A 27419-nucleotide genomic window follows, 5' to 3' on the forward strand; every position below is an offset into this window, starting at 1 on the left:
GTATAAAAGAGGAAGAAAGAAAAGAAAATAAGAGAGTAATAGGGTGAAAGAGTGTGTGGATAATCAGGAAAAGGAGATGTAAGGAGACATGAGGGAGACCGAAGAGATAGATGCCTCCATTCCCTCATTTGGCGATCTCAAACCGCCGGGAAGGGCTGTAGGTCTTGTGGAGGAATCCGGTGCAGCATGTGTACCACTACCACCGGTGCGTTAGGCCCGTTCGGATTGCGTGGGTCATCAAGACAGATTCTCCAGTGCATGAACAAGGAAGTCCCCAGCTGGATGCTCCAGTACACCCGGAACAGATACTCGTGACCGCCCTGTTGACCAGACTTGAAATTCATCACCGAGTCACGAGCAGGATCAACGATCCTATGCAAGGCAAGGCGGCGTGCTAGAATCATGTTTTAGTCACATAGACAGACTTAACAAAGGGAGTCAGGGGCAGAGGAAATTACTAACTTTGTGCTTGCCGTAGGCTACAAACACTCACGTATTGCTCTGGCGCAGTGACCAAGAACCGCATACGAACCGAGAACTGGCCCTGCATTCCAGTGAGACCCTTCAAAGAACACGCAGATTAGCGGAATTTTCCTGACGAAGCAATTGTTTCTTTTGTTTTTGGGAGGGGGTGGTGCGGAAGTCTAGACAACTTACTGGTCGGATAACTACAAAAGCATCGGATTGTTCTCGCAGCTCATTTCCAACCCGTGCAACAGAAGGGACTACCAATTGGATGGTGGTGTTGCTGTGGAAGCCCTGTACTCCATGCAACCTGGCCGCACACAGTGCCGCACCGCGTGAAACTGCCCGCACACTGCCAGAGAAGTCAGAATCATGCAGTTAATTGATCACTAGAAGTCTCGAGTGAAGACAGCTTACCTGTGTTGCAGTTCCCCCAGCAACTTGGGTCCGGCATTCGGGTAAGCGCGTGCAAGATCCTGTTCGACCTCACGGCGTAAGTATTCCGACTTGCCCAGCCCACCTGCCAGGATCATCTTCGTAATTCTGGCATTTAATGGGGCGGTGATTCGTGCATGTATCTGCCGAAGTATGGCTTGCACAACCGGCCTGAAGGCAAGGACCAGGGCATTGTGGTCGAAACGATACTCTACTTTGCGGTTTCCCTGCAGCTCAATCCGAATTGCGTGCACCTCAGTCCCGGTCCTGCCTGAGAATAGTTCTTTCACAGAGCTGATACACTGCCGAGCCTGAGCAGCGCTTACCCACTGTCTGGAGTCGTGAGGTAGGTCCGGGTGGGCAGTCCGAAGTTGCTTCACCAGTTCCAAGTCCACATCAAATCCACCACATCGGATGCCTGAGACGGATTAGCTACCCATATACAGGCCTCCGCCTTCGGCAAATCGGTGGTACGTACTGGTCGGATCTCCCAGGAGTTGGAAGGTGAAAGGACGATCTCCATTGTTGCCATCTACTTGTAAAACGGCAGTGTCCTAATCGAGTGTCAGCTGGATGGTACCTTAAATGACTTTGACCAAGATAAGCCTAACGATTGTGGAGCCGCCGCAGTCGCACACAAGAAGTATGTCACCATCCTAGTTATCCGACCTTGTTAATTCCAAACGCACCCAAAGGATTCTTGCTGGCTGCTGCTGCTCACCTGCATGTCATTTCCGTTCCTGTACTCATCAGCAGCCCATACAGCCGCAGCTACAGCTTCAGAGGCATAGGTAATGCGATGGTTGTTCCCAAACCATCCAACGCTCTCAACTGCAGACCGAAATTCCAGACGGCCGCGGTCTGACCAGCAATCTGGTTCGGTGAAACACCAGTGGATTTGTGGTCCACGCTCTCTAAGGTCCATCCACAGCCTGTCCCGCAAGTCTCGAAGAAAGTCACTGATGATTTTTCCGGTGCCAATGTCGTTCAGATCCACTGTGCCGCCGAGGAGGTCTCTCAGATTATGGCGTTGTGTGGCCACGTCTGGGGACCCATCCAGCATGAGTTTTACCCAAACATACGGCTCTCTGCCGCGGGATGCCGCGGCACTCCTTCCCCACATGATCTGACCATTGCTGTTGTATTTGAAGATCGAAAGGATTACACCGTCATTAGCGCCATGAGTAGCCCATGTCGTCAGGACGCCCAGGGTAGTCAGGATCGTAAGGACTGTAAAGTATGTTTATGTTAGCGAGAAGCAGAGAGAGAGAGAGAGAGAGAGAGAAATAGAAAATAAGGCAGAGGCAGAGAGGCAGAGAGACAGATAAAACAGAAAAACAGAAAGATAGAAAGATAAACTAGTAGAAAAATAGAAAGATATAAAAAACAGAGAAACAAAGAGAAAGAGAGACAGCAAGACAGCAAGACAGAGAGACAGAGAGACAAAAAAAGGGACTTAATAAGGAATAGGAGGGAACAAGGAACTTGCCCGTTTTATACGCGCCGAAGTCCACGGAAATGAAGTACTGGTTCTGCTCCATGGTGGATAGAGGCGGGGGACAAAGTGTTTGAAGATTTGTGAGATGATGTTAATGAAAAAAAATAAGAAAATGCATTCAAGACCAGCTGAATACATATACAATGGAGTTTGATGATGATATTGGTATGAGATTGAGAAAATGAAAAGGGAAGTGCGTCCAGTTGGCTCTATTTATGTTTGTTGATATGCCACTCAGAGTTACTACTACTCCTACTACAATTAGATTACAATGTATGATGCTATCTTTGAACTGCACCAGAGTGGCGTCTAGTTCGCATGTTCATCTCATGACCTGGCCGTGTCTCTCTCTGTCACGCTCACACACATACGGGCCCCTCCCCCTGTCTTAACTGGTCTACCAGTCAATTGCATGGCATCCGAGGAGGTTTGTTGCGGCTGAAACCCTCACACGGGCTAGATTTGCGGATGGGTTGATGCCTCACATCACACAAAGAGCCGGGTAGCCCTAAGAGCCAATAAGCAGCCAGGGAACTGACTGAATGAATGAACGGATGAATGAATGAATGAATGATTGAAGAAATAGACTTTTGGTCATCTATCCCCCCGTTTACCTTGCCCGATTTTCCTCTCTCTTTCTCCCTCTCTCTCTCTCTCTCTCAATTCCCATCATCTCCCTCCGTATCCACACTCTCTCCCAACTCTGCGACACCTCCTCTCAACATCTGCTGAATAGGCTCCAAACCAAAATTACTGATTCTACTTGGCCCTTTCGTCACGCTACTCATCGTCATTATGACCAGCCCCCAGAACCAACATAAGCGGCTCAAGCGCACTTGGTCGGATTTTGAAGAAGAATCTAAGTTGGCCATGGAGAAGGAAGCTATGCTAGACGCGGAGGAGGGATCTATACCGGACATATGGAACGAAGGGGGTCCAGCTTTGTTACCCACTGCAAAGTACCTCTGTCAGAGACAGGAGTATAATGAGATGATTGAACATTATTGGTCCATGGCCTTTATGGCTGGACCGCACATGAGGTCTTCACCAGCAGATTTCCAAAAGGGATTCATTAAGATTGAAATGGAGGTTCACAGTTGGGCTTGGCGCTTTGGTGAAGAAGATTCGATGCTTCATCTCTCCAGTGATGACAAACAGGCCATTATCGCCAGCCTAGATGGATTCTGTGTCCAAGAGGACTGGGACAAGATTCATTCCTCTCTTCCTCCTGCCGCTCGCTCTGTGTTTGGAAAAGTTTTGCTAGAGACCATGCTCAATCAGTTCATCTACAAAAAGTTTGCCACCTCCCCCTTTTGGTTTATGGATGCCAAGGTGGATGCAACGGACCAGCCCGGGGATGCCAACTTCATTAAGAGACTCGACTTTATATACCAGGGGTTCAAGGAAAGTATGTCCTCCTCAAGTCCGCGTTCCTCCTCTTTCCCTCGTCACGGGATCATTTGAATTCACTAACACTTAGACTTAACATAGTGTTGCCCACGAACGCAGCATGGTGGAAGTCAACCCTCGTGAGCATCAGCACTGTACAAGACCTCTTCTTGGGTGCTCCCGAACACACAGCACTCAGTCGAACCATGCATGAACGTCGCAAAGAACTCGTGAAGTCCTATGTGGACGAGCTGTGGGGGTGCCGACTGTTTCGACTCCTTCTCAAAGAATCGCTGAGCGAGTCGCTCCAGACATTCCGCGATGACAGACTCCACATGATTCTAGAGTTTGCGGCTCAAGAATTTATTGCTGGTCAAGCTGGAGTCTTTGGCAATTTAGTGGTTGAGCGACTGCCTGAGCTTGCCAAGTTTGATCACCATTCGGACACTATGGTAACCCATCATTTCCATGCTGGCTCTGAGTCCCACCATGGTGCTCAGGTTCTTCTCGTGGTAAGACCCCGCTACAGCTACCATGATACGATTGTGGGTATGAATTGGGTACCGGTACCTCCGATCCAACTCATACAGGCGGAGGTTCTGACGGCGCCAATGGCGCCAGAGCAACACGCTCAATGTGCAGCCGCTGCTGGCGATGATGACGCTACCCAGGATGAGAGAATCGACAATGAGGGGGTGGACAATGAGAGAAACGAACGAGGTGGAGAAGGCGAAGGCGAAAGGGAAGGAGAAGGGGGAAAGGAAAGAGAAGACGATGATGACAATGACAACGAAGGTGAGGATGATAACAGTGACGATGAAGAATTTGAGGATGACGAATGAGCGATATGGGGATTGGAGAGGAGGGGCTTTCCTGTTTTGTATCGTTTCGGTTTTCTTCATTTTGTTTTTGTCTCGTGAGATTCAACTTTATTGTTCCTTCATTTGTCAGTCGCTATATACTATCATCAAATAGATACTAATATCAATTTCGGGCTTACCTATTATACCTTGTGCACCGGTAACTCACAGCTTTCCCGTAGAATACGTATATCCCCGATATAGTTAGTATTTCACGCCATACTTTAAAGCAAGTGGTGATACTGGTTTATACTACCTAATACATTAGTAACTGTACACAAATAGTTCATATCCCGTGGGTTCACTAATTTATTTCGTTACAGTCCGGTCGAGCCTCTGTTCGTATTATCAGGTGGTTACTATACATACATACGTTCCATGACGAGAATACAGACACAACTCTATTAGTGTCACTGCGTATATAAATATATAAAGTTAGTAGTAGAAACATCTGAAAACTCTGCACAAAGTTCCCATAGTACCATTCAAGGCTGGAAAACCATAGAACTGAATTATAGTCTACAGCAATATTATTTTCCATCTACGACTAGAGGTATATCCTGTCACTTCTTCTCTAAGATAATGTGACAATAGCTGCGGGATTCAGAATAAGTAGTACTAATTTTAATTATAGATGTGAGTAGGGCTTACTATTTTTGGATTATCTTCTTGGATTCAGCCAGGATGATTACCGCTACAGCAACCCCGGATATCGGTTTCACCCTCTTTCGGAGTCAGTGAATGTCTAGACATATTGTAGTTCATGGTAATAAGTAGTAGAGGTCATCATCATCAACATTACTATAACTATTCTTCATTCTATACAAACAACTACTTGTACATATATGCTTTATTTCCCACCGACTTACGTACCTACTATCTAGGACAACTGTAAATCTCAAACTAAGTTAATAATCCCTAAATTATCCCTTCCTAGTATGCAGTTCAAATTCAATTTTCGTCACAATACCCAACTAAGTAAGTACCACCTTCAGCTACTACTACTACTTATAGTATTTACATAACTTAATTACTTACCCGCGCATGCCAAGCAACCCATCAATCATACCATCTACCAACACATACACATACACATACAAACCCATCAGCACATAACTCCAAACCACCGTACCGACACCTAAATCACCTCACCTCATAATTCAACCCAAGTTAATCCACCGCAATGCATTACCCCTTGTAAATAATTCGTCCAAATTTAAACTCCCTGTGAGTTCCGATGGATAGCGGGCTAGTTGGTTGGTTCAACCCAATCCAATCCGAAGGGGGTAATGATTGCCTGCTGAGGTGTTTGTCAGTCAGTTGCCTACCCTGTTGTTGTCCACATGGCCCATGTGGCATACATACGTATGTACATACGTACATACATACATAATGTATGTGAGTGCGGGTTGGGCGACGTGCATAATACCCTACTACTTACTTAACTTACTTACTAACTATTACTTAGTGGATAGATGGGTAGTTATTAGTGGATGATGCGGAGTTATGGGGCCGAGGGTCCAGTGACGTCGGGCAACTCACACTACTTACTGGTTATCGATGGATCAGGTCTGGTATTACTGTGTTGGGCATGTGACGTGCAGATGGATGCAGATACGGGATTGTTCTGGTTGGTTGGTTAAGTTGTCACTACGTGGTGGGGTAAAAGTATCATCAGAATCAGACTACGTAGTATGAAGTGCAATTGTAAATGGTATAATATTGGTCTATCGGTCCGTGGTTGTAGTGGGTAAATAGTAGTAGTGTATCTAGTATGTACACTGTGCCAGTACAAACAAAGGAAATAAGGAAAGAATCATCCCAACAGTGTCCGACGCTGATAACCGAATGATAAACTGGTGTCGCAGAATGGTATCTTAAAGAACAGAACGAAGCGAAGCCACTTGTATACTGCTGCTGCTGAGGGTATATCAAGTCCGCGTTCCCGATGAGCAAGCACGCCAGTCAAGAAAGCAGATCCCCGTCCCAGGAAACATAACAATAGAAGGATAAAAGAAATGTATCACAAAGGAAAGGTAAGAATAGAAAAAGCTTCCCGCGCTGATAGCGGGGTATTCGAGCAGTAGGTATCAATCACACGCAGCAGCAATCCAGTGAGCCAAGCCCAAACCAAACGCGCTCAAATGCAATCCGGTGATAATGAGAATAAAAATGAAGAATCAAGGACAACGCTCACGCGCCTGTATTCCGTTGCGGTGCGAAAAATGCATCCCGTCGCTTATGTCGAAATCAAATCAGAGTATTACTTTTGGGGTTTCCTATGTCGGTATAGGATGTAGAGTCGAAGTTGTATCCGTTCTAAGCTGAGGTCGGTCGGCGAAGAATCTCCTCGCAGTTGGCGTCAAAGCGCATGTTCCATAACCGAATGCTGTTCATCAACTTCTCCGTGCTTTCTAGCTCGCGGTCCCGGCCGAAGATCGTCTCCACAAATTCGCAGCCCGCGTTGCGGCCCATCGAGACCGTCTTGCCACCCTCGCGCTTGGCGGCCTTCCACATGAACTGTTCACATGTCTTCAGCAGCTTCTTGAATCGCACCCACAGGCGTTCGCCACTTTCCAGAAAATCCGCAACCGTCTCCCGCGCATCGCGGCGCTTGATGCGCTCAATGCATTCGTCTGCCCGTTTCACCTTACCGGCCAACTTGATCAACAACAACCACAGATCGCCCGCGACATCTGCCATAGGAGTCGACGCGCCGTGGTGGAATACGGTCCAGTCGTAAATCCACTTGCCCAGCGAGTTGGCGTCAAAAACACTGCCCAGAAGGATGATGGGCATTTCCGTCGGATCCCAGTTCTTGATCGAGTATCCCTCGGGGATACCGGCCCGCGCAGCGTCCTCTTCGGTGGCCTTTGGCGGCGGCTTGGCCGCGGGTGCAGGCTTGGGCTTGGACGGCGTCCGAGTAGAGGTGGATTGGCGACGCGCCCGGGCGCGTTTGGCGGAATCGACATCATCTTGGGCAGGAACCTGGTTATAGTAAAAGTATTGATCAGTGGGTGGCTTTGGCTTGCGCGGAGGCGTCGTTGGTTTGCGACGGGGAGGACTGGGTTCCTCGCGAAAGACGTATCGGGGGGCGTCGTCGTATCCATCGTCGACCACATCCACAAAGATGGGTCGCTTATGGGATGGCGGAGCGCCAGCGGAGTCCCACTGACCGGCGGGCGCACCAGCCATGGTACTGCGACGACGGTGATAGCCACCAAAAGAAGCACTTACAGGATCGTGCTTGCGCGGTGGCGTGCCATGCTCCGGCATCGCTTCATAGATTCCATGGCCATACCCGGAATACCATCCTGCCGTTTCCCTAGGACCGGCGTAGCTGGCTTTGCGATTGTGGCGCTTCGAGGGGCCACGAGGCGAGGCGTAGGGACTGGCAAATTGGGTGGCGTAATAGGCGTAGTGAGGCGAGGTGGGAGGGGAGGTCATGTAGTCGTAGGAAGACCACCCGGGGTGTGGACTGGGATAATGGTACATTATCGAGAAAGGCGCATAAAAATTGAGGCTGCAAACGGCGAGACGAGACACGAAACGAGAACTTTTTATGGGTGGAAAGAGTCCCAGAAGCACGACAATCGCTAGAGGTATAGAAAGCAAACAGCAAACAACAAAAAGCACAACCCAGGTATATTATACAGGATATCGTTCAACAAGCCGATCGACGCCGGGTTTAAAAGGACAACGGAATCGGGATATCGATAATGACGATGATGACTGAGGAAGAGGACCGTCACCGAGGCACGGTTTCTAGGGGAGAGGAGGAGGCGATTTGTATGTGCTGAGAGTGCATTTGAACGTTGTCGCTAACCGAACGGTGTGCGGGCAAAGGCGGCTGGCTGTGGAAGGAATGCCTGGGGATCTCCGGGGGGCAAACAGAGATCAAACGATGGGAAGTGTGCGTTAAGGAACACTGTGACCTCTTGAGAGGTATATAGTATATACAACTGAGAACAGCGATAAGCCGGGGACTTCCAGGAGGCGACCCAAGGAAGGGATGCGACAGGGGAGAGTAGGTGGTAAGAGGAAGAGTAGTATATAGATAGGAAGAACCCAAGAAGGGTGTTGTGTGTGTGTGGAAGGGGAGTCACAGAGGAGCCAACCGGTTTTGTACGGACGGCAAAGACAGAAAAGACAGAAAGAAAGGGCACGGGCGCTGCGGTAAACTTGGTATGGAGTGGGGCTCCCAGGTATAATCCCGTCGGTAATTAATCTTTCCAGACTTGCTCTTGCGCTGCGGCGGAGTCGCGCTAGTGGGTTAGTGGGCTTAGTGCGGTGGATTTAGTTCGTCTCGTAGTGACTTGCTGTTGAAAGTTACCGTTATGTCACGTCTGTTGCGTTTGCTGACCATACGGTAAAGTATTGCTGAGGGTGTGGTTTCAGGCCCAACCACCACCAGAAAGCAAAAAGGATGGATGGGCGAGGGATGGCCAGGGAGGGTGAAACCCAAACAAGTACGAGTATCAATAGGAGAGATAGTATCCAGTAGTAGGAGAGTTTAATACTGCAGGATATTGGAACTGTCTCATCCCATCCAGACTGTTGCAAAGTCAGTCAGGACAAGACCAGACAAGGCTGGACACATTCCCCTTCAGAAAATCGCCGCAGAGTATCATCCTAGGACCAACAGCGACTCGTGCTTTAATATACCCATTATCAGGTCCCCCTCTCCGCGGCATGAAGATGAATCATCCGATTGATGGGCGCCATTGCAAGAGTCATCTGAACCGCTCTGTTGGGCATCCCGCGTTCGCTCCCTGACTGGGCGACACGATGAAACAGGCAACGGCAGGCTCGCTACGGAAAATAATGCGCAGAGGAGATCCTCGGATTCTCAAGTCCAGTCATCTTCTTCAACATGGCTGTCTATCATGCTCGATAAGAACTACCGCGGCGCGTCGCTATTGGCGAGCCCATCACTCCGCCGCTGCTGCGTTCCTCAGCAGGCGTGCGTACCTACAGTGGAAGCCTGCCGCATAGCAAGGAGCACATCACGTTTTCGGGGCGAAGGAATGTGAGTCATGGTCACGTTACCACAGGTGGCTCAGTCGTGAGTAAGAGATAGTTAATATCTTTCAAGGCAGTCATCGTGAGATGGACGCTCACTCTCTCATACAGAGCTTGTCCTACCCTGGGTGCCTAGCACTGTGGCGAGGTCAAGTAGGAGCCTACAATGTCTGTGGCAGCGCCTCTATATGGAAGGAGCCATGCTGGGCATGCTACCGAAGGAGCCGAACCTACAGAGTGACTGCATCTCCGGCATGGGGCCAGTCCATGGTCCAAAGTACTGTACATCAATAGATATGCTGATCTGGCGCGCACGATTATCGACGGTCGGTTCCATGGACAGTGTGCGGATGAGCCCGTCGGTAATCCATGGTTGCGATCCGGGGTCCGCGAACAAGCTCAACTGTTCGAACCAGTGGAACCATAAGGCATGGAATATCTGACTCCCTAAAAGCCACGAGCCATCGCATGGTTGTTGGGCAACAGCTGGAGTGGATGGGCGTTACGGATGGGCGTTACCGCTGCCGACCAGCTGGGCAGCAACCACACCCTCTTCATATCGGACGACGCCTGTTGGACAGACCGCAATTTGCGAGTCGAACGCGGTAGTTTAAAAATTCGTAGGATCTGGAATCCGGGCATTTGTCTGGCGAACAATCTTGTGAAACTTCCAGGACACTCAAGCTGTCTGGGCTCTAGACTACCGAAGACTGCATAGTGTTGGCGTCTCTCGAATGTGATAGACGCCATTGCCCAATACGGACAGGCAGGCAGACAGACAGATCGACCGAGGGGAACAGCAAAGTACTTAGCGCCTTCAAGTTCCCAAGCGACCACAAGACTTACTAGTTCTGCTACTAGCAGGAAATACTAGTAGTAGTTCAGTTCAAATCCGTAGGGCCAGTCCCCGGGCGGACTCCCAATTAGAAATCGGCCTTCCCCGGTGTCAAGACTTCCACGCAATCAGCGACCGGGAAAGTAGCGATTCCTGTGGCCCCTGGCAGATAGGCAACCCTTCTTTGAGCGCTGGCTGGCCAGAGGATCTTTGCAAGGTCACACATGGCGCTCTGGGTTAAAGCAGGTCAGAAAAAGTATGTGATCATGGTTACGTGGTGGCGTTAGCCTGTCGGGAAGGGAGGAGTCACAATATTAAAGAGTATCTTGAGCCATATCAGAAACTTTAAGAGGGATGGAGTCCTCATCATCGAACTTGGCTGAATCTGAGCGACCACTTGCATTGCGATGACCACCATTGGATAAACCCTGCCGGACGCGGGATCAAGTCCGGGTGCCGCTGAGCTCCGCTCGGCGTCAACGGTTCAAATGCATAGATGGATTGCGGTGATAGTGTCCTGAGATTGGGAGGGGAGATACGGTCCGCCAATCTACTTGGTTCTCTCATTGTATAGTGAGATGCGAGAATACTACTCGAAATGACCTATCGCACTGGCAGATATTTCCAATGTATGCTACACAACATGGCGGTGATGAAATTCACCTCATCGTCCGCACCGCCGAATGTGGAAGGCCTCCAGAAAGGATGGTCAGCAAAGTAAATCAAAGTCAAACAAGCACCCCCACAGGGCCAGTCCCACCATCAGAGTTTTCACCGTCCCTTGCTCGGGGAGCCGATGATCTAGTCTAGACTGTGCCGTGTGCCTTGATAGTCAGTCTCGCTCTAATTTTTAATTATTCCTTTCAGCTGGTGTTGCTTTCCTTCTGGAAGATGCCTTCAATTACGCTGCAGCCTGTATGGTATGGTATATACAAGGACCCCATGTACCTTTGTCCCGAAATTAATGCAAATATTTGGCCCTTGATCACATTTCAGGCCAGGCCCATAAGTAGAATGCCAGAATGTCCCCAGCCGAAATGTACTCCAAAAATTGATACACAAAATCCACATTAATCTATCTCACAACAACACAACAGAAGATACAAAACAGCAACCTAACTTCAACCATAAACCAATCTATCTAATTCATTTACAACAACTTCCTCCCAACAGGCACACCCCCTTTGCTTCCTTCCCTCCCTCCCTGCCTGGAAAATAAGCAACCTCAGCACAAGCAACTAAGCCCCTGCATATCCTAGACCTCCCCAGCCGCATGCCGATCGCGCGGCCGGAATTTGAGTCTCATTTCCGCCCATCCTTTCACACAATACCCATTGGATTACAATTTAAGACCTGTGCCCTGTGACTCTACTCGTGAATGTGTGCGCCTGACTCAGCCCTTGCCCTGAGCCCTAACGTAGTTGGGAGTGATTGGCGAACTATTCGATTTACTCCGTACTCCTGGCCGCAGTGTTGGATTGATGCCTTATCTGGTATCCATCCATCCATGCCTGCATGCGCTTCGAAGGATCATACCAAAACAAAGTACACTAGTACTTTAGTCTTTTGTTCTGAACATTCCTCGTTCCCACATGGTTTGATTATTAAATTCCGAGCGCGTGTTAAGTAGCCTATCATTTCTTTCGTATACCGGTTAACATAACAAGATGCCGCCCGCCGCTTGGGAGCCTAAGGTCAACAAAGCCCGACACGTCTGCAGGTATCCGCTGCCGCAGGGGTGGAGGATCGTGATCGTGTTGGTTAGGTTAGGTAGGGAGTACTAGACTAAGTACTGCGTAAGGATTACGCACTGTGGTTGTACTACTTGGGATGAGTGTAACCGCTGCAGGAAATGTTTTGCGTTTGGCTCTAGACACCAGGTTCATGGATGTATTGTGTGCTTGGCAGATGGGTTACGTCAATATGCTAGGGATGCACGTGGGATATACTACGCTACATCAAAGTAGTGTTGGATGATGGCCAATAGATGTTTCGTTGGTTGCAGTGTGCTTGGGGTAAGTTAAGATGCTATTACATATGTTTATACAGCTACGTATGGGTTTCGAACTAGATAGAACATTTGAAATAACAACTGATATCTTCAATGTATATGCTCGATAGTATATAGAGACCAACACTGCTTGGTGCCACATATACTCATCTGCCACCTACGCCCATTAAGTCGCAGCGTACCAACTATACACAGAACCAACAATCCGCACCAATACTTCCCATACCACACAACGTCAAAACAACAAAAAGACAATGAATACCATAACATTAATGACCAATATCAACTATCCACATCCAAGTCCTCCATACTCTCCCCACCGCCAACATACCACCAACACCAAGTACCAGATAGACAGACAACAACAAGTAGTACTAACACGATGTACCCACTCCAATCCACCCAACCCTCTCCCCATCTCATAAATACCACTAAGAAAATCATGTATGTACATACCATACCTCCACCAAGTTCAATAGATACATAGTGACCGACCCCATGTCATCCCCCCACTCTCTACCCCTCTTTTTAATCTCTACACACACACTACATCAACCTACTTTACTGAGTACTATGAAGATTAACCGCCAACCTAACCCAACCCCAACCACACCCTTGTTCTTACACTCCTCGGCGTAGTTACCCCCCCACCCCCCGGCCACACGGGAAGACATAGGGGATAAGACCCCCCGAATAGCCGCCGAAGTTGATGAATCTCATCTCATCACTATCACATTGGCATCATCCATCATCCATCACCCCCGCCTCTGGATTTCCGGGGGGCAGATGACCGACCCTACTAAGGGTAGGTATTATGGGTGAATTACTACTTGTGTACTAGTTCAGTGGGAAGTGATGTAAGTAAGTAACCCCTCATCTACACTATAACCGTAGTAGTATCTATCTATCTAATAGATTGGTCTGGGTCCGATCGATCACGTCGCATCTGTTCTTGTCTCGTGGAGTCGAGGTAAGGCTAGGCAAGGCAAGGCAAGGCTCGTCACGCTCAGCGATGCGCCCTATCTTCCATGTCTCCGGTGATGGTGGTGGGATGACGAAATCTGACTGAGGTATTATCTAAGAAGCATGTAGTAACTATAACTAAGTAGTTAGTTGACTAGTTACCTGGAGTATGGCTATGTGTATGTGCATCACTACTATAAGGACAGTACTATACATAGAATAAGTAGTATATGTCTACCAGTGGCGATGCCGTCACTGCCACTGCTGTGCATTAACCACAGACTTAGTTTGTACTAACTGCATACATACTAACTGATATTGTAGCCTACATAGTAAATAATAGTATTGGCGCAGCACGGCACAGTATACCCTCATAACCAAACCCAACACAATTAACTCACAAGAACCCCTCCCCTCTCACCTCCCAAGATTTAGGCACTCACCCACTCACTCACCCACTCATTCCATCACCACAGCAGCAGACCACTACAGAGTACCGAGTGTCCACCTCTCCCACACAAAGGACTGAGAGTCTGCCTCCACCCAACAAATGAGCATCTGACACGCAGGCCCGAAACTCAACTCCAACTCAAAATTTTCCGACGTACTTGCGCTCGCCGCTCGGGAGATGCCCGGTTGCCCGTAAGTACTACTTACTTTGTGGGTTTGTTTGGGTGGGTATGTTAGGCTGGGGTTGCTGGAGGGACCGTCAGATTGGAGTAGATGTATCGTATCATCAATCATCGATGGGGGGTTCTGAAAGATGACAGTAGGTTTACGGAGAATTTTACGCAGTAGGCTAGATGCCAATCTTGTTGCTACGTATCGAGCGGATTCTGTGGAAAGTGGGAACAGATCTAGTGCGATGGGTCCGGTGGTGGGGGCTTGCTGGCTGGCGGTGGATGTTGTGGCCCGAAGGGTCAGGTTGCGATAGATACTGTGTGCAGTGTGCACCATACTGTGTGTATGTAGTGGGGAGGAGGATATTGCATTATGTTCATTATATTTCGCTAATATGATTACCTCTATATTGTTATTGGTACTTATCGTCCGGGTCAGGCATTGAGGCTGGATCGTCTCTTTGATGCACGTATCCGTCTGGTCACGTCATACAGTCATATATTCGTCCTCCGCGCGTTTGGTTTGCATCACCTCGTGCCAGCGGAATCCCTGCTTCCGAGAGACAGAGGGCAGTGTCGGAGACATGAATGCCTCATGCTGGGAGGAGGCCCAGCTTCCAGGCGGGAGAAATGTAACCTCGCCCACGGACCCGTTGGCGGCTGCCTGCAAGCCGAAATCAAGGGATGAGACCGCAGGAAGTCCATCCGCAGCAGGGTTCTCTGCCCAGATCTTCTCCAGCAGCTGCAAGCAGGAGAGGTTGTTGAAAAACCCAGAATCTCTGGATAGATCTTTGCACCGTTGGCGGATAATGGCGCGATGATCGGCACGCACGCACTCGGACCCGGTGATGAATAGTGGCCACAGGAGATACGCGTCAGACTGGACAGTCATAATGTGACTCATTATGTGTTGCACAATGTTTTGGATACGAGGGTGATCGGACGGTAGGTCTGGATAGGCGAGTCGTTCACTGTACAAGATCGCCGCATGACGGAATGACTCAGAGATGTGTATGACGTCCTTCAGATTGTGAGTTGCGACCACCGGCTGGTCTGTCGGTGATGAAGGGGGCGAGATGTAGGCGTGGCTGGATGTAAAGAGAGGCGACCCCGATTGCGATCGGTGGGGGACAAATCGCCAGGACTCAAGCTTCTGTCGGAGAGAATACCATTCCGCCCAGAACGCCGGCGACAGCTGTGCTCCGTTGCGACCACCAGGCGGCGGCGGCGGCAATGAAAATGCAAAAGCACCGGACGAGGTGGCTGGAATGTTCGATGGGAAGAACGCCATCGAGGGCGGGAGAGTAGTGGATGGCATATGGATGTCTGGTGGCGTAGATGTGCGGACTTCTTGATTTTGGCTCAGAAGGTTCAAACGACCTAGCTGCGCTACGATTCTGAAAAGTCCGGCATCACATCCCGCCAGATTTTCCAGTCCCCATTCGCCATCCGAGGCGGCGGTGATATCCAGGCAAGCACCGCGAAGCTGTACCTCGCGGTCATTGGTGGTGGCGGTCATCGTGTCAATCCATGTGAACATCCGAACAAACCACTTCAGCTCATCCGACATGCAAGGTGAGTTGCACAGTCGGATGGCCAACAATTTTGTCACCCCCGCAAACTGCGTCTTGAATTGAGCGACCCCTGTATCACACCCATGGAATAGACAGAGGATGAGTAAGGTTGCCAGGACAGAGTCAGAAAGTCTCTGATGCGGGTCGGCCAATTCCCGATTCAAAGCAGAGACCGCCATGCCTCGATGATACTGCTCTTCCTGGGCATATTCTTCGGGCATACTGAGACCAGCCCGTTCCTGTAATGCTCCATCGGTCAAGGCTTGGTGGGCCAAGGACGACATGCGCCCCGGCAAAGTTCGCTCCGTCGCCCTCATTCCTCGTTCGCGTCGCTGTCGCAGATTACAGCTGGCCAATGTAGCGATGGCCTCTTGGAGCGATGTGCTTTCCTGCGCCAGTCGAAGAACATACATTCGAAATGGATTGGTTGGACTATCAAATGCCACAATCATCGGAGCAATGACTTCGGTATAATAACTGATTAGGTATCGGAGTCGAGGTGTACGTCCCACGGAACGTGCCAGCAGCTGCTGAGATAATGATGGCGGCTGGCAAGCATTCATACGTGGTGAAACCTCGTCATCACAGGTTTCTTCACTTTGCTCATCTGAAGCATTATCTTTCTGGTTCGGAGCCTGGGTTGGCCACGGACACTGTATTGGTACCGGTGTTTGTTCTGGCCCCATCCAGGTCCTTGACGGATCAGGATTTGAGATCAATGGGGCATGGCACTGTCTCGGAGAATCGGTCTTTGTCGCACGTGAGGAATAAGAATTATAGAAATTTGGCGAAGCATGGGAATCCACCGTATAGTACTCCGGTGAGCACGCCCGGCGTTGTGAAGCAGTTGAAACCGAGACAGATCCATGCTCGGCAAGCCCAGTGCCTGAAGAACGTTGTTTATCATGTCGTCGCTTTTCTGCGGCTGTGTCAAGAGCCGGTTGGGATTTCGACGCTGTCCGTGGCCCTGTCACACGGGAAAACTTCGGAGGTGCGACCGCAGGCTGTGCCCCGGTCACGGGGAGGGACAACCCTCGAAGCTTTCCTCGACTGGCAACTCCTACGCCCCATGTCAACGCTGTCTTGTACCCCGCGCAATTGCGGGCGCTGTCCAGGCACTGGGAACAATATGGGCGACGCCGGTCGCAGGGAGTACCCTGTCGGGCGCAAGTAAAGCAATCATCAGCCGCTTGGCTTACGACCGTCCTCCTACGCCTTTTGCGGGGAGCTGGGGCGGAGACCGGCGGAGTTTTGCGGATTCGAGGCTTCGAAGTAGATTCCATAGCCGGATCCGACGCAGAGGTTGGCCAACTGCTAGGGTGCAGATACTAACTCGCCCAGGCAAGCAATGTGGAGATAACCCGGAGTGCGGGGTCCCATAAGTGGTGCGAGGAGTTGACACGGCGGGCAGTAGCAGGCTAGCTAGTGTGTTAGAATAGGCCAGGCGAAAGCAGGGCCAACACGATGTTGGGGGGTGGAAGATAATGTATCTAGTCGTCGGGATGAACAGGTCAGGAAAAAGCAAGAAAAGAAGAGCTAACGTCGGAGAGAGAGGGGGGGCCACGCTTATGGTCGTTTATAATCGAATCACATCGGGAATCGATCTAGTTCGCGCAGGAGAAAGAGAGCGGATTTGGAGATGATGATAAGCGACGATCGTTGCGGCATCACCCGCCGTTAGGAGAGCAGCGCCGGAGATTAAGCCAGTATAAACTCGTTAGCGCCGAGTAGTCGAGGCTCAGCAGCCAACCGGTGCGTGGCGAGTGTCTTTCGAACCCGCATTTTGAAGCGATCTTACTTGATGGCGGCCGAGTGTCGGCGAAATTGAGCCACCGTTTCAGATGGACCCAGAGAAGATGGCACAGTTCATAGCCGGTGCAGGATTAACTGGGTGCACAGATGAAGTTGGTTGTTGAAGATGGCAGCACCTCAAAAATGAAGGAGGAAGAAGAAGGACTTGGCTGCCCCCAAATCTATGGCCGGAACAGGACTAGCGGGAGGTGTGCATTGTTCAAGTTCAAATGTAACAAAACTCAACCAGCAACTCAACTTCCTACTACCAACTACCAACCCTACTTAACGATCAAGTCTCCTCGAGGCGAGGCCCTTCTCATTCTTCATTCATTCCTTCTCCTCCAAGTCTCCCCTCCAGTCGATCCAAGATTCCAGATTCCCCTTAACTTCTTAAGGTTTCGGTAGACCAAGCTAATGGGATCCACTGGTGAACTTTCCCTTCCACTTTCCACTCTGTCGGTTCGGTGGAACTGGCCCTTCCGCGGAGAGGAAGGACCACATGCAGTCTTCAGTCTTCCACCTCCCCTTTTTCATTGCTACGGGTCGGGGCTTGGTGCCTTGGAACCCCTAATGGATCACTCGGGATGACTCCGACCACTAGGATGGAATAGGAAACTCCCTCGCACTCGGTATACTAGGATTGCCACCGGATGAAGATCGTGGGAAGCCAACCGGAGCCACCACATACTCAATTATGCACCGCGTTATTAATAGCCGCGGGCAACGTAAGTGCGCGTTCTGCCACCGCCTGCTGGAAAAAGCATCCACGGTGCCTCCATCGCCTCCCCAACACTGCCTGCTGAGCCACGTTGGACAAGCCTTCGTGGCCGCTGGAAACTTTCATGGCCAGAACTTTGCGATCTTCTAGCGTTTCCAGACCCCGCCAACACAACAGTGCTTGATTGTGTCTTATCCCGACTACCGCGGCTCCTCCACCGCCATTCGTATCCCCCGTGAACCAGAATTCGCCTCCCGCTGAAACTGGACTCGACCGAGCTTGCCAGCCATGTTGATGGATTGCTAAAGCGATCTTCTCTGACTTTACTTGAATTGCACACCTTACCGGCCAACCGCCGAAGTGCACTCCCTCCATACACAGCGAGCTGGTAGATTTGCCTCGAACTTTCAAAGCTATACCTCCATACCCCTAGCTCTGCCTCCGGGCAGCGAACATAAGTCATGCCGGTTCTTCGACCAGGTAAATTGAAGACCATCATCTCGGCCACGGGTGCGCTGCTACTCATTTGCACCGTGTATATCTATTGGGCCCCGCCTCCAGCCTCAGTAGTCCCTAGCACCGCCTTCGAGGTCCCTCTCGCCGAACGTCAAAATGCCTTTTGGAAGGTCTTGAACCCGATATTGCAAGGACATGCCCCAAATACTCCTACACCAAAGCGCCTGGCGGACGTAAGCGCAGTTCACTTCAATGCTACGACGACCGATTCGCGACCTGATTTGACCATAATCGAGGATGGCGATTTACAAGCGATGGAAGAGGCTCATGCGGGTTATATTGAGGAGTGTCGTAAGTCTGAACGGCTGCGGCCAGTACATACTCCGGGCACGCGTGGCATAGTGTCCACAGCGGGGGCTTCCTATTTTCCAGTCTTCTTGTCCTCTCTACGAATGCTTCGACGACTGGGGTCAACGTTGCCGGTGGAGGTGTATATGAAGGATAAAAGTGAATATGAAAAACAAATATGCGATGAGGTCCTACCGGATCTGGGTGCGCGCTGTCTTGTCCTCTCGGATATCGTTGGCAAGGGAGCCATTGAGCATTACCAGCTCAAAATCTTCGCAGTTCTATTCTCCTCGTTTGAAGAGGTTATCTGGATGGACGCAGACTGCTTTCCGCTCCACAAGCCTGAAGTTTTGCTTGAGTCGGAACCATTCAGCTCCAAGGGGTTGGTCACCTGGCCGGACTTTTGGATCTCCTCGGCGTCTCCGCTGTACTTTAAAATCTCGCGGCAGGAAATGCCAGCGCTGTCGGAGCGCGCGTCATCGGAAGCGGGCGTCTTTCTGGTATCAAAGAAGACACATCAGTTGACCTTGCTCCTCGCTGCTTACTACAACTACTACGGTCCGTCACATTATTTCCGGCTATTATCGCAAGGCGCACCCGGCGAAGGCGATAAGGAGACCTTCCTTCATGCTGCCACCGCCGTCGGAGAGCCTTTCTACGCTGTGAGCGAGCGGGTTCAGGCAGTCGGTCACACGAAGCCGGGCGGTATTGCGGGCTCTGCAATGGTGCAGACTGACCCGGCCGAGGATTATGCGTTGACCAGTGCGAATAAATGGCGCGTGAAAGATGAGTCTGTGGCGAAAGCCCCCCATGCTTTCTTCATCCACGCCAACTACCCCAAGTTCAATCCTGGTGAAAAAGTATTCGGCATGAAGTGGGAGACCACGCCGACGCTCCGCCCGGATGGTACGGACGGACGGGCATGGCTGGCGGCAGACTCTACCGTTCAGCGATTTGGATATGACGTCGAGAAAGCGTATTGGGAAGAGATCAAAAACATCAGTTGCGATCCCGCCATCAGCTTCCGAACATGGGAGAGGAAGGATGAGATCTGTGACCGGGTAGAGAGCTACTGGGCGAATGTGTTCGCCGAGCCGCATGATGACGACCCCAAGTTCACCGACGAAAGCTGAATTGGCCGCATTGTACTGCAATGCTGAGCCTTGAGACATCACTGGGTAACCAGTTACGCCATGCTGTTTATGATCGACACGGTTGCTTATCAGCAGTATTGTATATAATTTTCTGTTCTTTTTCTGGTTACATATTCATACCATTAGGTGTATAATATTGGTTGATGCCATACTTACTATTTGACATCCCAACTCTCTGTTTGTTGATACCCTGGCGCTCCGAACGAACAACCGAAGTATAACTCCAGTTCTAGTAACTTCAATCAAATACACACGAGCTACTAGTAATGTACTACACACTTTAAAAACATAATACTTAGAATGAAGTAGAAGTTAATCCATTGTAAATAATAGTGATATGCTATCGCCCCAGGCGTCAGCCATTCATGCAGTTATTCGAACAGGATATATATAGCTTTTCCATCCAAATCCCATCATTACATTATTTATTTCTTGATACCCTTCTCACGCAAGCGCTGCTCATCCTCAGCCTGCAATTCGGCATCGATCTGAGCACCCTTGGAAGGCTGGTTGCCGTGCACCTTGGCCTGCAGACAAAACAGTCAGCATCCTGGACATCGATCAAGTGGGTAAGAGTGTATATGAAACATACCGGCTTAGTAGGATCCTGCTTGCTGAGCTCAGCCTCAGGGTTCTGGACAAAGTTGTGGTGGTGGTCGCTCTCGGGCTTGCGTTCTTGCGAGGCAAGCTTGTTGCCAATGGAGCGCTGGTCCTCTGTTGGATAGGTTAGTCCTATTTCTCCCGAGGGGATGGGAGGGGATGGAAGGTAAGAGGGAGAATGAAGGAAGGGGCAAGCATACTCGAATCAAGGTTCTTGTGGCTGTTCTTCTGACCCTCTGCGTAGCGGTTCTGCTCGTTGATCTCAGACTGGGGCACGTTGCGCTGGTCACCGGCTTCGTAGAGGGTGCGGCTGCCGACGCTGGATTGGCCTGCTCCGGAAGACATTGTGTATGTGTGTATTTGTGAAGTAGGAGATTAAAAAAATGAGTTGTTTTGTGTGTGAGAGGGATAAATTCGATGAGTGTTTGTTATTCTTACATTGCTTGAGGACGACGAACAGCGTTTATATAGAGTCAGGGTTGGGGGAGAATCTGGGTGATAGTTGTGATGTCATATGGCAGTCGCTGAGATCATAGTACCCATGGACTGTGTGGGTCACAGCCAAAGCTGGGCATGCTTTGTCCCTTGGCTGGAACAGCCCTGATCATATTCTTCTTCGATGATGTAGTTGGGTCCGTTCTGGTGTTGCATTTCGGTGAAGTCTTGGGGGTGTAGCAGTCAGATGGGGGAATCGGTGTACCTGACTGAATAATGGTGGTGAACTCAGCTATGCATCCTTACATAACCGATATCGGCCGATTAGTTCCATTTCCGGCTAACATGGGGAAAAAACAGATAGAGACGCGACTCACCTTCACGATTAAGGATTAATGCATCTACAACGGGGCATAATGGCCCGCAACCCTTCGCGTCTACTGTATGCGCCTCGTAGTCTGCAATTGACTACTAGTAGACGGCAATTCGGCACCAGTGTCTCCTCCATACTACCCCTCCTCTCCCCACCCCGATACACGCCGGTCCGATCATCATTAATATCATCAACACCATCTACTTCTTCCCCTCTCACACATACTACTACTCCATCTACTCCCCTCCGAAGTATCACCACCAACAACACCCCAAAAATGGCCACAACCACCACCACTCTCGACCCCCAATACGCCCAACTCTTCCAAACCTTGGAATCCCAATTCCAGACCACCATCCTCCCCCACGACAAATGGTACATCCTCGCCATCTCCACCCTCGTCGCAAACCCGGACCCCGAACGTGCCGACCAGCTCTACCTCTACCTAACCTCCAAACCCGAGTACTCGACCCCATCATCCCGCCAACACCTGATCCGGCGCATCCGCGAAGCCCTCATCAAAAGCGTGATAATAGTCGGAGTGTGCAAACCCATCGAAGCCATCCTCGCCATCAGCAAGCTCGAAGCGCCCGAAGACAAAGACTACACGTTCACCCGGGAGGGCTGGCAATGCGACGAGGCGAATCACGAGCGCGGCGTGGCGTGGTTGGAGAAGCTGTATGCGCGGAACACATCGGGCACGTTGGATTTGTTTGCGGCGCATAAGGATTTCGCCTGGTTGTCGAAGGAGATTACCTACGGGTTGTTTTTGAGTGATCGCGGGGTGTTGGATGATTTGGATACCCAGTTGGTGGTGTTGCCGGCGATTATGAGTCAGAATTTGAGAATTGAGACGCATTGGCATATTAGGGGCACGAGACGGTTGGGGGTCAGTTTGGAGGATGTGAGGGTTTTGTGTGAGGGTGTTAAGCATGTTGCTGGGTTCTATGGGAGGGTTTTGGATAAGGTGCCTGGTGTGGAGGAGGTGGAGGGGGATGTTTGAGGGGGAGGTTTGAGGGTTGGTTGTATATAGTTTATGGGTTGGGATAGACTTAATGGGGGGGCCGGGGGGGTTATATATTGCTACTGTGGTAGATGGAGTATAGTGGCCGGGATTAGAAAAGTGGTCATACTACATATATAGAAAGGAAATGACGTGCTAAACTACTAGTGAAAGGGCTCTCTCTTATGTTGCAATATTCATACGTACGTGATTTACTCCCGTAGAAATATCGAATGACATGAATCTGAAATACTATAACGACAGCAATCTTGTTTATTTCTCCTTCATACATATCACAGTTTTTTGCAAGCTATGTTGATGACGTTTCTTGACCACGGTCAAAAGAAAACATCCGAGAGTTCAAGAGTGTTCCATGAAGACAGTCAAAATTCCAATATGATCATTCAGGATTATCATGCACTATAGAGCCATATGACAGAATGACCGCCGCTTTCTGACTACTTCTAGGATAACCACAATTTTCTTCATGACTTTTCTGAGGAAATCTATAACTGTGAGAAATTGTTCGTAGTGAAAAAGACCAGGCCGCTTCATGTAAATAATCCCGGCGGCAGTGAGGAGAATGACCACAATAATGATGATTATGATAAAGACAACGCATCCCATTTGTTTCTCCATTTTGGATGAAGTTCTTACTTTTAACTTCCATTTGATCTACCTCTATGTACATCGAAATAGTGGTCTCTCATCTGGTTGATGTAGACTATCATCGGACATCTTAAATACTTCAAACCAAGTCCAATGATAGTTCCCTCAGGAAATCATGGTAGCCTTTACCGCGTCTTATCATTTAATAGAAGCGGTTAAATAACACTGCCATAGATTTGTCAGTGCAAATATTAGCTGTGCTCAGGATAGTCTGAAGATGCTTCAAGCAAAGTATCATGTGACCTTCGTCTACCTTCTGGCGTTTTGTTAGTGAGGTATTTATCAATCTTGAGCTCAGGTCCTTTTGTTAGATTAGGCCATAGGCCGTATTAAATCTGTTGAGAATACTTTTCCAAGCTTTTCCTCGATCCTGCGCCAATTGTTCGCAGCTACTCTGGCCGTGTCGTAGAAACTCTTGGCCCTTGTCTGCATTTCATTCCATTCAGCGACATGGTTTTCTTGGCAGTATCGCAGGAATTCTGTCTTGCTGGCCAGTGTCGAAACAGCGATTGCGCTTGCCCCATTATTGATATGATTAAACCAGTTTTCTGATTTGAAAAACCCGATGCAGAGTACTAACCGCTCACCTTTGTTCGCGGATTCTTACTCGCTCGAGAACTTTTCGGCCCTTTCTATCAAGGGATCAATAATTGTGGCAGCTGCAACCTCTGTCAACAGCTGGCCATTGTGCACTAATTACTCACGTATCTGGGTTAAAGAAAGTATAGAAGTGTCTTCTTCTGTCTTGTGAGAGCTCTTTCTCTTTTTCTTCCCGTTGTTTCCGGTTTCTGTCGACGGCGCTCGTTTCGATGCTCTGAGTGCCATTTTGAAAAGCTATTGAATATTATGCCTTACGAGGATTGTGAATAGAGAAGATGTCTTGTCGTAGAGCGAGTGCGAGAAGGGTAATTATGGGGAGGGTGCTGAAAATGTATGATTAGGTCCCACCATATCATCTGAATGGCTTCGCTAAATGGATACTGTAGATATGTGCGGTATCTATATCCATAACCTTGTTTTTTCATAATCAAACCCAGCGCCATCTGCATTTTCAAAGTCTTCTTAACAACTCGCGGATACAATGACAATGTTTGTCCAATTCGAATATGTCATTTATGCTACCCCTCGGTACGGGATGTCCAACATCGCTGTTTCACTTGCAGGTGCTGGATTTTCTCAAGCACCTTCCAATCTGTAGTCCACGTTTGTAACTGTGCGGGAGTTTTCATGGTATGTGAACTTGATCCATTGGTATATTATATATAGTGATATATTAACCCGGATATGTTTGCCATGGTTGCCCATAAGTAAATGCCTATTTAGTGGTAGTAGCTTCGATACTAATTCGATATACTATATATCCTGAAGATATTTGAATATTCCAAATTATAACTTAATAGTTCCTTTGTGATAGTATCATGTAGATAGTTGGAGTTGGGAAGATTAGAATGATCAAGCAAGGTCGCAGGCCGAGTTTATATAGTAGGCAAGGGTTGGTGAAGTGGCTGTCTACATTGCAGTATTCATTAGTAATGTTCCCTCTAATGTGCACTTGCTGGTCTATTGAATACTTCAATGTATGGGACATTGAGTAATGATAGGGCACACTGGGGAATATTCTTCCAACAGTGAAGTGTCTACACAACTCTCTTCAGAGTATGAATATGAAATGAATTCAATGATAATTGCATTGCACTACTACTATAGCGCTATCGATAAGCTATCGATAATCAAAAGCGGTTAGCGGAAGATCAACTTTTGTCGGCCGCGCCGCCCGACGAACCTCCGCGAACGGAAATCCCACTTTAACTGACTCCCAGCACAACCCCGTCAAACCCACACCACGCATATACCCCAATATACACAATGGTCAAGCGCAAGGAACTCAAAGACAATGATGTCGAGATGTCGGGGACGGATCCCCGCGTCGACGGCGACGACTCCGACGAGGTACATCCATACAAACCAATACCCCCTCCAACGGGCATATACAAGCCCAGCCAAGTCAAGCAACAACTCAATATAAATATTGACAATAGTACTAAAATCAGGACATGGACATGGTCAACGTCGACTTCGAATGGTTCGACCCTCAACCAGCCGTCGATTTCCACGGTCTGAAGAACCTCCTCCGTCAGCTCTTCGACACCGACGCCCAGATCTTCGACATGTCCGCTTTGGCCGATTTGATCCTCTCGCAACCTCTGCTCGGTTCGACTGTTAAAGTTGATGGGAATGAGTCGGATCCGTATGCGTTCTTGACTGTGCTGAATCTTCAGGAGCACAAGGTGCGTCTTCTCCGCCCCGCCCCCGCCTCGACATAAAGAACAAGGAGGAGGGGAGTCTAACGAAGAACAGGATAAACCCGTCATCAAAGACCTCACAGCCTACCTCCAGCGCAAAGCAAACGCCACACCGACACTCGCGCCCTTGGCCCAACTTCTCTCCCAAACGCCCATCCCGCCCATTGGCCTGATCCTGACGGAACGTCTCATCAACATGCCCGCGGAGGTCGTACCGCCCATGTACACGATGTTGCAAGAGGAGATTGATTGGGCGATCAAGGATAAAGAGCCGTACAGTTTCACGCATTACTTGGTTGTGTCGAAGACGTACGAAGAGGTGGAGTCGAAGCTAGACGCGGAGGAGTCGCGGCCGCAGAAGAAGAAGAAGAAGGCTGCGGGTGGGGAGAAGGCCGAGCGGTTTTTCTTCCATCCTGAGGATGAGGTTCTGGAAAGACACGCTGTGTGTGTTGGGCCTGTGGAGTATACGCATAAGGCGGAGGAGGGGTTGTCGGATTCGAAGCGCGCGTTCCAGGATCTGGGTATCGTGACGAAGGGTAGCCTCATTCTGTTGGAGGCGAACAAGTTGGATGGGGCGGTCAAGGATATGGCGGAGTATTTTAAGCCATAGATATAATTTGCTTGTGATTACGATGATTATATGTTATAGACACCCGAAAAAGTTGGTTTGTTTTTTGGTCATTTGTCCGTTTCTATTATTCCATCTTGGTTATTTCTATAGAAGTTTCGTCACGGCGTTTCGTGTAATATTCCGTGTACATAATGGCAGAACGGGAATTTCTAGGTGGTGTTACATTACTCCCATTGCGTGCCCTTGAGTCGCTGCATGAGGTAGTCTACCTCAACGACCTTGGTGAGCGGGATGACATATTCCTACGCATGTCAGCATATTCCTGATCATAAACCGAGGGATGAGTTAACTCACCTTGTACATGGCCACCACAGCATCAACATTGATCTTGGGTCCGTTCTCAGGTTGGAAACCCGGATCGGTACCATACGTCTTCGCCTTGAGCGCCAACCGCTCCAACACCTTCAGCTCTACCTCAGGTTTGGTAATAGCCTCATCAATGCCCTTCCGATCATTCGCCTTGATCAACATAACAAAGCGCTCGGTCTCCTGCTGGAACTTAGCCTCCGCGACGAACTTTCCGAAGTGGATTCTCCGCGACAGCGCCTGCAAGCAATGCACATCGCATGTCGCCGCGGATCCGTAGTTCTCCTGCGTTTCGCCGCGATCTTCACGTCCGAACTGCGCGCACACAGCGGGAAGGATATCCTCAATGTAGCGCTGTTTCAGGATGCTATTGACGTTGACGTCGTTGTCATGCAGGATCTTAGGGTACTGGATCGGGGCGAGGATGGGCTCTTCCAGCGCGTCCGGGAAGAAAGGGTATTCATCGGGAGACTGGTACCGACGAACACGGGACTCCAGACGTTCTCGTTCGCGAAGGAAGTAGTCGAGGAGACTGAGCTCGGTGCCAGGGATTTTTACCCCGCCGGGTAGGTAGACGGGCTTGTTGAGAGGGAATTGCGCCCGTTCAATGAGATGGAAGGTGATTGTGTCTTCAAGACGGCTAATTGTATCGAAGCATGATTAGCGACTGACATGATTTCTCAGTTTTGGCATCTGTGTTGGTGGACAACGATGTTGAAACTCTGGCAGTAATGGAGGGGATGCGGGGTTGAAGTTTGCGCGCAGGGATGTGAATCATTGTATGCGAGTAGGTCCCCGATCTTCGGTCGATCTAGAGTAGGCTAACTAACTAACGAAATCCCTCCGAAGGAACTTACATTAGCTGGAAGCGGATGTTGGCGAGGTCCAATGCCTTAGAGGCATCGGACAGATCAATGGCTGTATCCATGGCGAGGCTGGTTGGAGATTGAGACAGAG

General features: G+C 49.6%; 9 protein-coding genes across 9 annotated transcripts; 4 read left to right on the forward strand and 5 right to left on the reverse strand.

Annotated features, from left to right (window-relative positions):
- Positions 1 to 137: 137 nt before the first annotated feature.
- Positions 138 to 2441, reverse strand: BO87DRAFT_408706 (Hsp70 family protein; the record flags this gene model as incomplete). The annotated part of the gene is made up of 8 exons (XM_025626180.1): positions 138 to 394; positions 463 to 562; positions 658 to 817; positions 883 to 1318; positions 1379 to 1454; positions 1512 to 1556; positions 1622 to 2130; positions 2390 to 2441. 8 exons carry the CDS (start codon positions 2439 to 2441, stop codon positions 138 to 140), a joined length of 1635 nt encoding a protein of 544 aa, XP_025477225.1.
- A 626-nt stretch (positions 2442 to 3067) lies between these two features.
- On the forward strand, positions 3068 to 4741 carry BO87DRAFT_364227 (uncharacterized protein). The gene is made up of 2 exons (XM_025621732.1): positions 3068 to 3806; positions 3890 to 4741. Exons 1-2 carry the CDS (start codon positions 3194 to 3196, stop codon positions 4627 to 4629), a joined length of 1353 nt encoding a protein of 450 aa, XP_025477226.1. The 5' UTR covers positions 3068 to 3193; the 3' UTR covers positions 4630 to 4741.
- A 2225-nt stretch (positions 4742 to 6966) lies between these two features.
- Positions 6967 to 8142, reverse strand: BO87DRAFT_314129 (uncharacterized protein; the record flags this gene model as incomplete). The annotated part of the gene is made up of 1 exon (XM_025619643.1): positions 6967 to 8142. One exon carries the CDS (start codon positions 8140 to 8142, stop codon positions 6967 to 6969), a length of 1176 nt encoding a protein of 391 aa, XP_025477227.1.
- A 6345-nt stretch (positions 8143 to 14487) lies between these two features.
- On the reverse strand, positions 14488 to 17307 carry BO87DRAFT_378772 (fungal specific transcription factor domain-containing protein). The gene has a single exon (XM_025623876.1). The coding sequence runs from the start codon at positions 16953 to 16955 to the stop codon at positions 14586 to 14588; it is 2370 nt and encodes a 789-aa protein (XP_025477228.1). The 5' UTR covers positions 16956 to 17307; the 3' UTR covers positions 14488 to 14585.
- Positions 17308 to 18258: 951 nt separating this feature from the next.
- BO87DRAFT_119697 (alpha-mannosyltransferase) lies at positions 18259 to 20399 on the forward strand. Its single transcript, XM_025617941.1, has one exon. It carries the CDS (start codon positions 18646 to 18648, stop codon positions 20119 to 20121), a length of 1476 nt encoding a protein of 491 aa, XP_025477229.1. The 5' UTR covers positions 18259 to 18645; the 3' UTR covers positions 20122 to 20399.
- A 61-nt stretch (positions 20400 to 20460) lies between these two features.
- On the reverse strand, positions 20461 to 21480 carry BO87DRAFT_378774 (uncharacterized protein). The gene is made up of 3 exons (XM_025623877.1): positions 20943 to 21480; positions 20735 to 20856; positions 20461 to 20669 (listed from the first exon to the last, which is right to left on the reverse strand). Exons 1-3 carry the CDS (start codon positions 21085 to 21087, stop codon positions 20568 to 20570), a joined length of 369 nt encoding a protein of 122 aa, XP_025477230.1. The 5' UTR covers positions 21088 to 21480; the 3' UTR covers positions 20461 to 20567.
- Positions 21481 to 21827: 347 nt separating this feature from the next.
- Positions 21828 to 22553, forward strand: BO87DRAFT_314427 (uncharacterized protein; the record flags this gene model as incomplete). Its single annotated transcript, XM_025619658.1, has 1 exon — positions 21828 to 22553. The coding sequence occupies one exon, from the start codon at positions 21828 to 21830 to the stop codon at positions 22551 to 22553; it is 726 nt and encodes a 241-aa protein (XP_025477231.1).
- Positions 22554 to 25007: 2454 nt separating this feature from the next.
- BO87DRAFT_378775 (protein-transporting protein BCP1) lies at positions 25008 to 26307 on the forward strand. The gene is made up of 3 exons (XM_025623878.1): positions 25008 to 25172; positions 25274 to 25510; positions 25581 to 26307. Exons 1-3 carry the CDS (start codon positions 25089 to 25091, stop codon positions 26133 to 26135), a joined length of 876 nt encoding a protein of 291 aa, XP_025477232.1. The 5' UTR covers positions 25008 to 25088; the 3' UTR covers positions 26136 to 26307.
- On the reverse strand, positions 26189 to 27390 carry BO87DRAFT_364245 (chorismate mutase ARO7; the record flags this gene model as incomplete). Its single annotated transcript, XM_025621733.1, has 3 exons — positions 26189 to 26398; positions 26451 to 27102; positions 27320 to 27390. The coding sequence occupies 3 exons, from the start codon at positions 27388 to 27390 to the stop codon at positions 26321 to 26323; spliced, it is 801 nt and encodes a 266-aa protein (XP_025477233.1). The 3' UTR covers positions 26189 to 26320.
- Positions 27391 to 27419: the final 29 nt, after the last annotated feature.

This window comes from Aspergillus neoniger, assembly GCF_003184625.1.
Source record: "Aspergillus neoniger CBS 115656 unplaced genomic scaffold BO87scaffold_27, whole genome shotgun sequence".
Lineage (NCBI taxonomy): Eukaryota > Fungi > Ascomycota > Eurotiomycetes > Eurotiales > Aspergillaceae > Aspergillus > Aspergillus neoniger.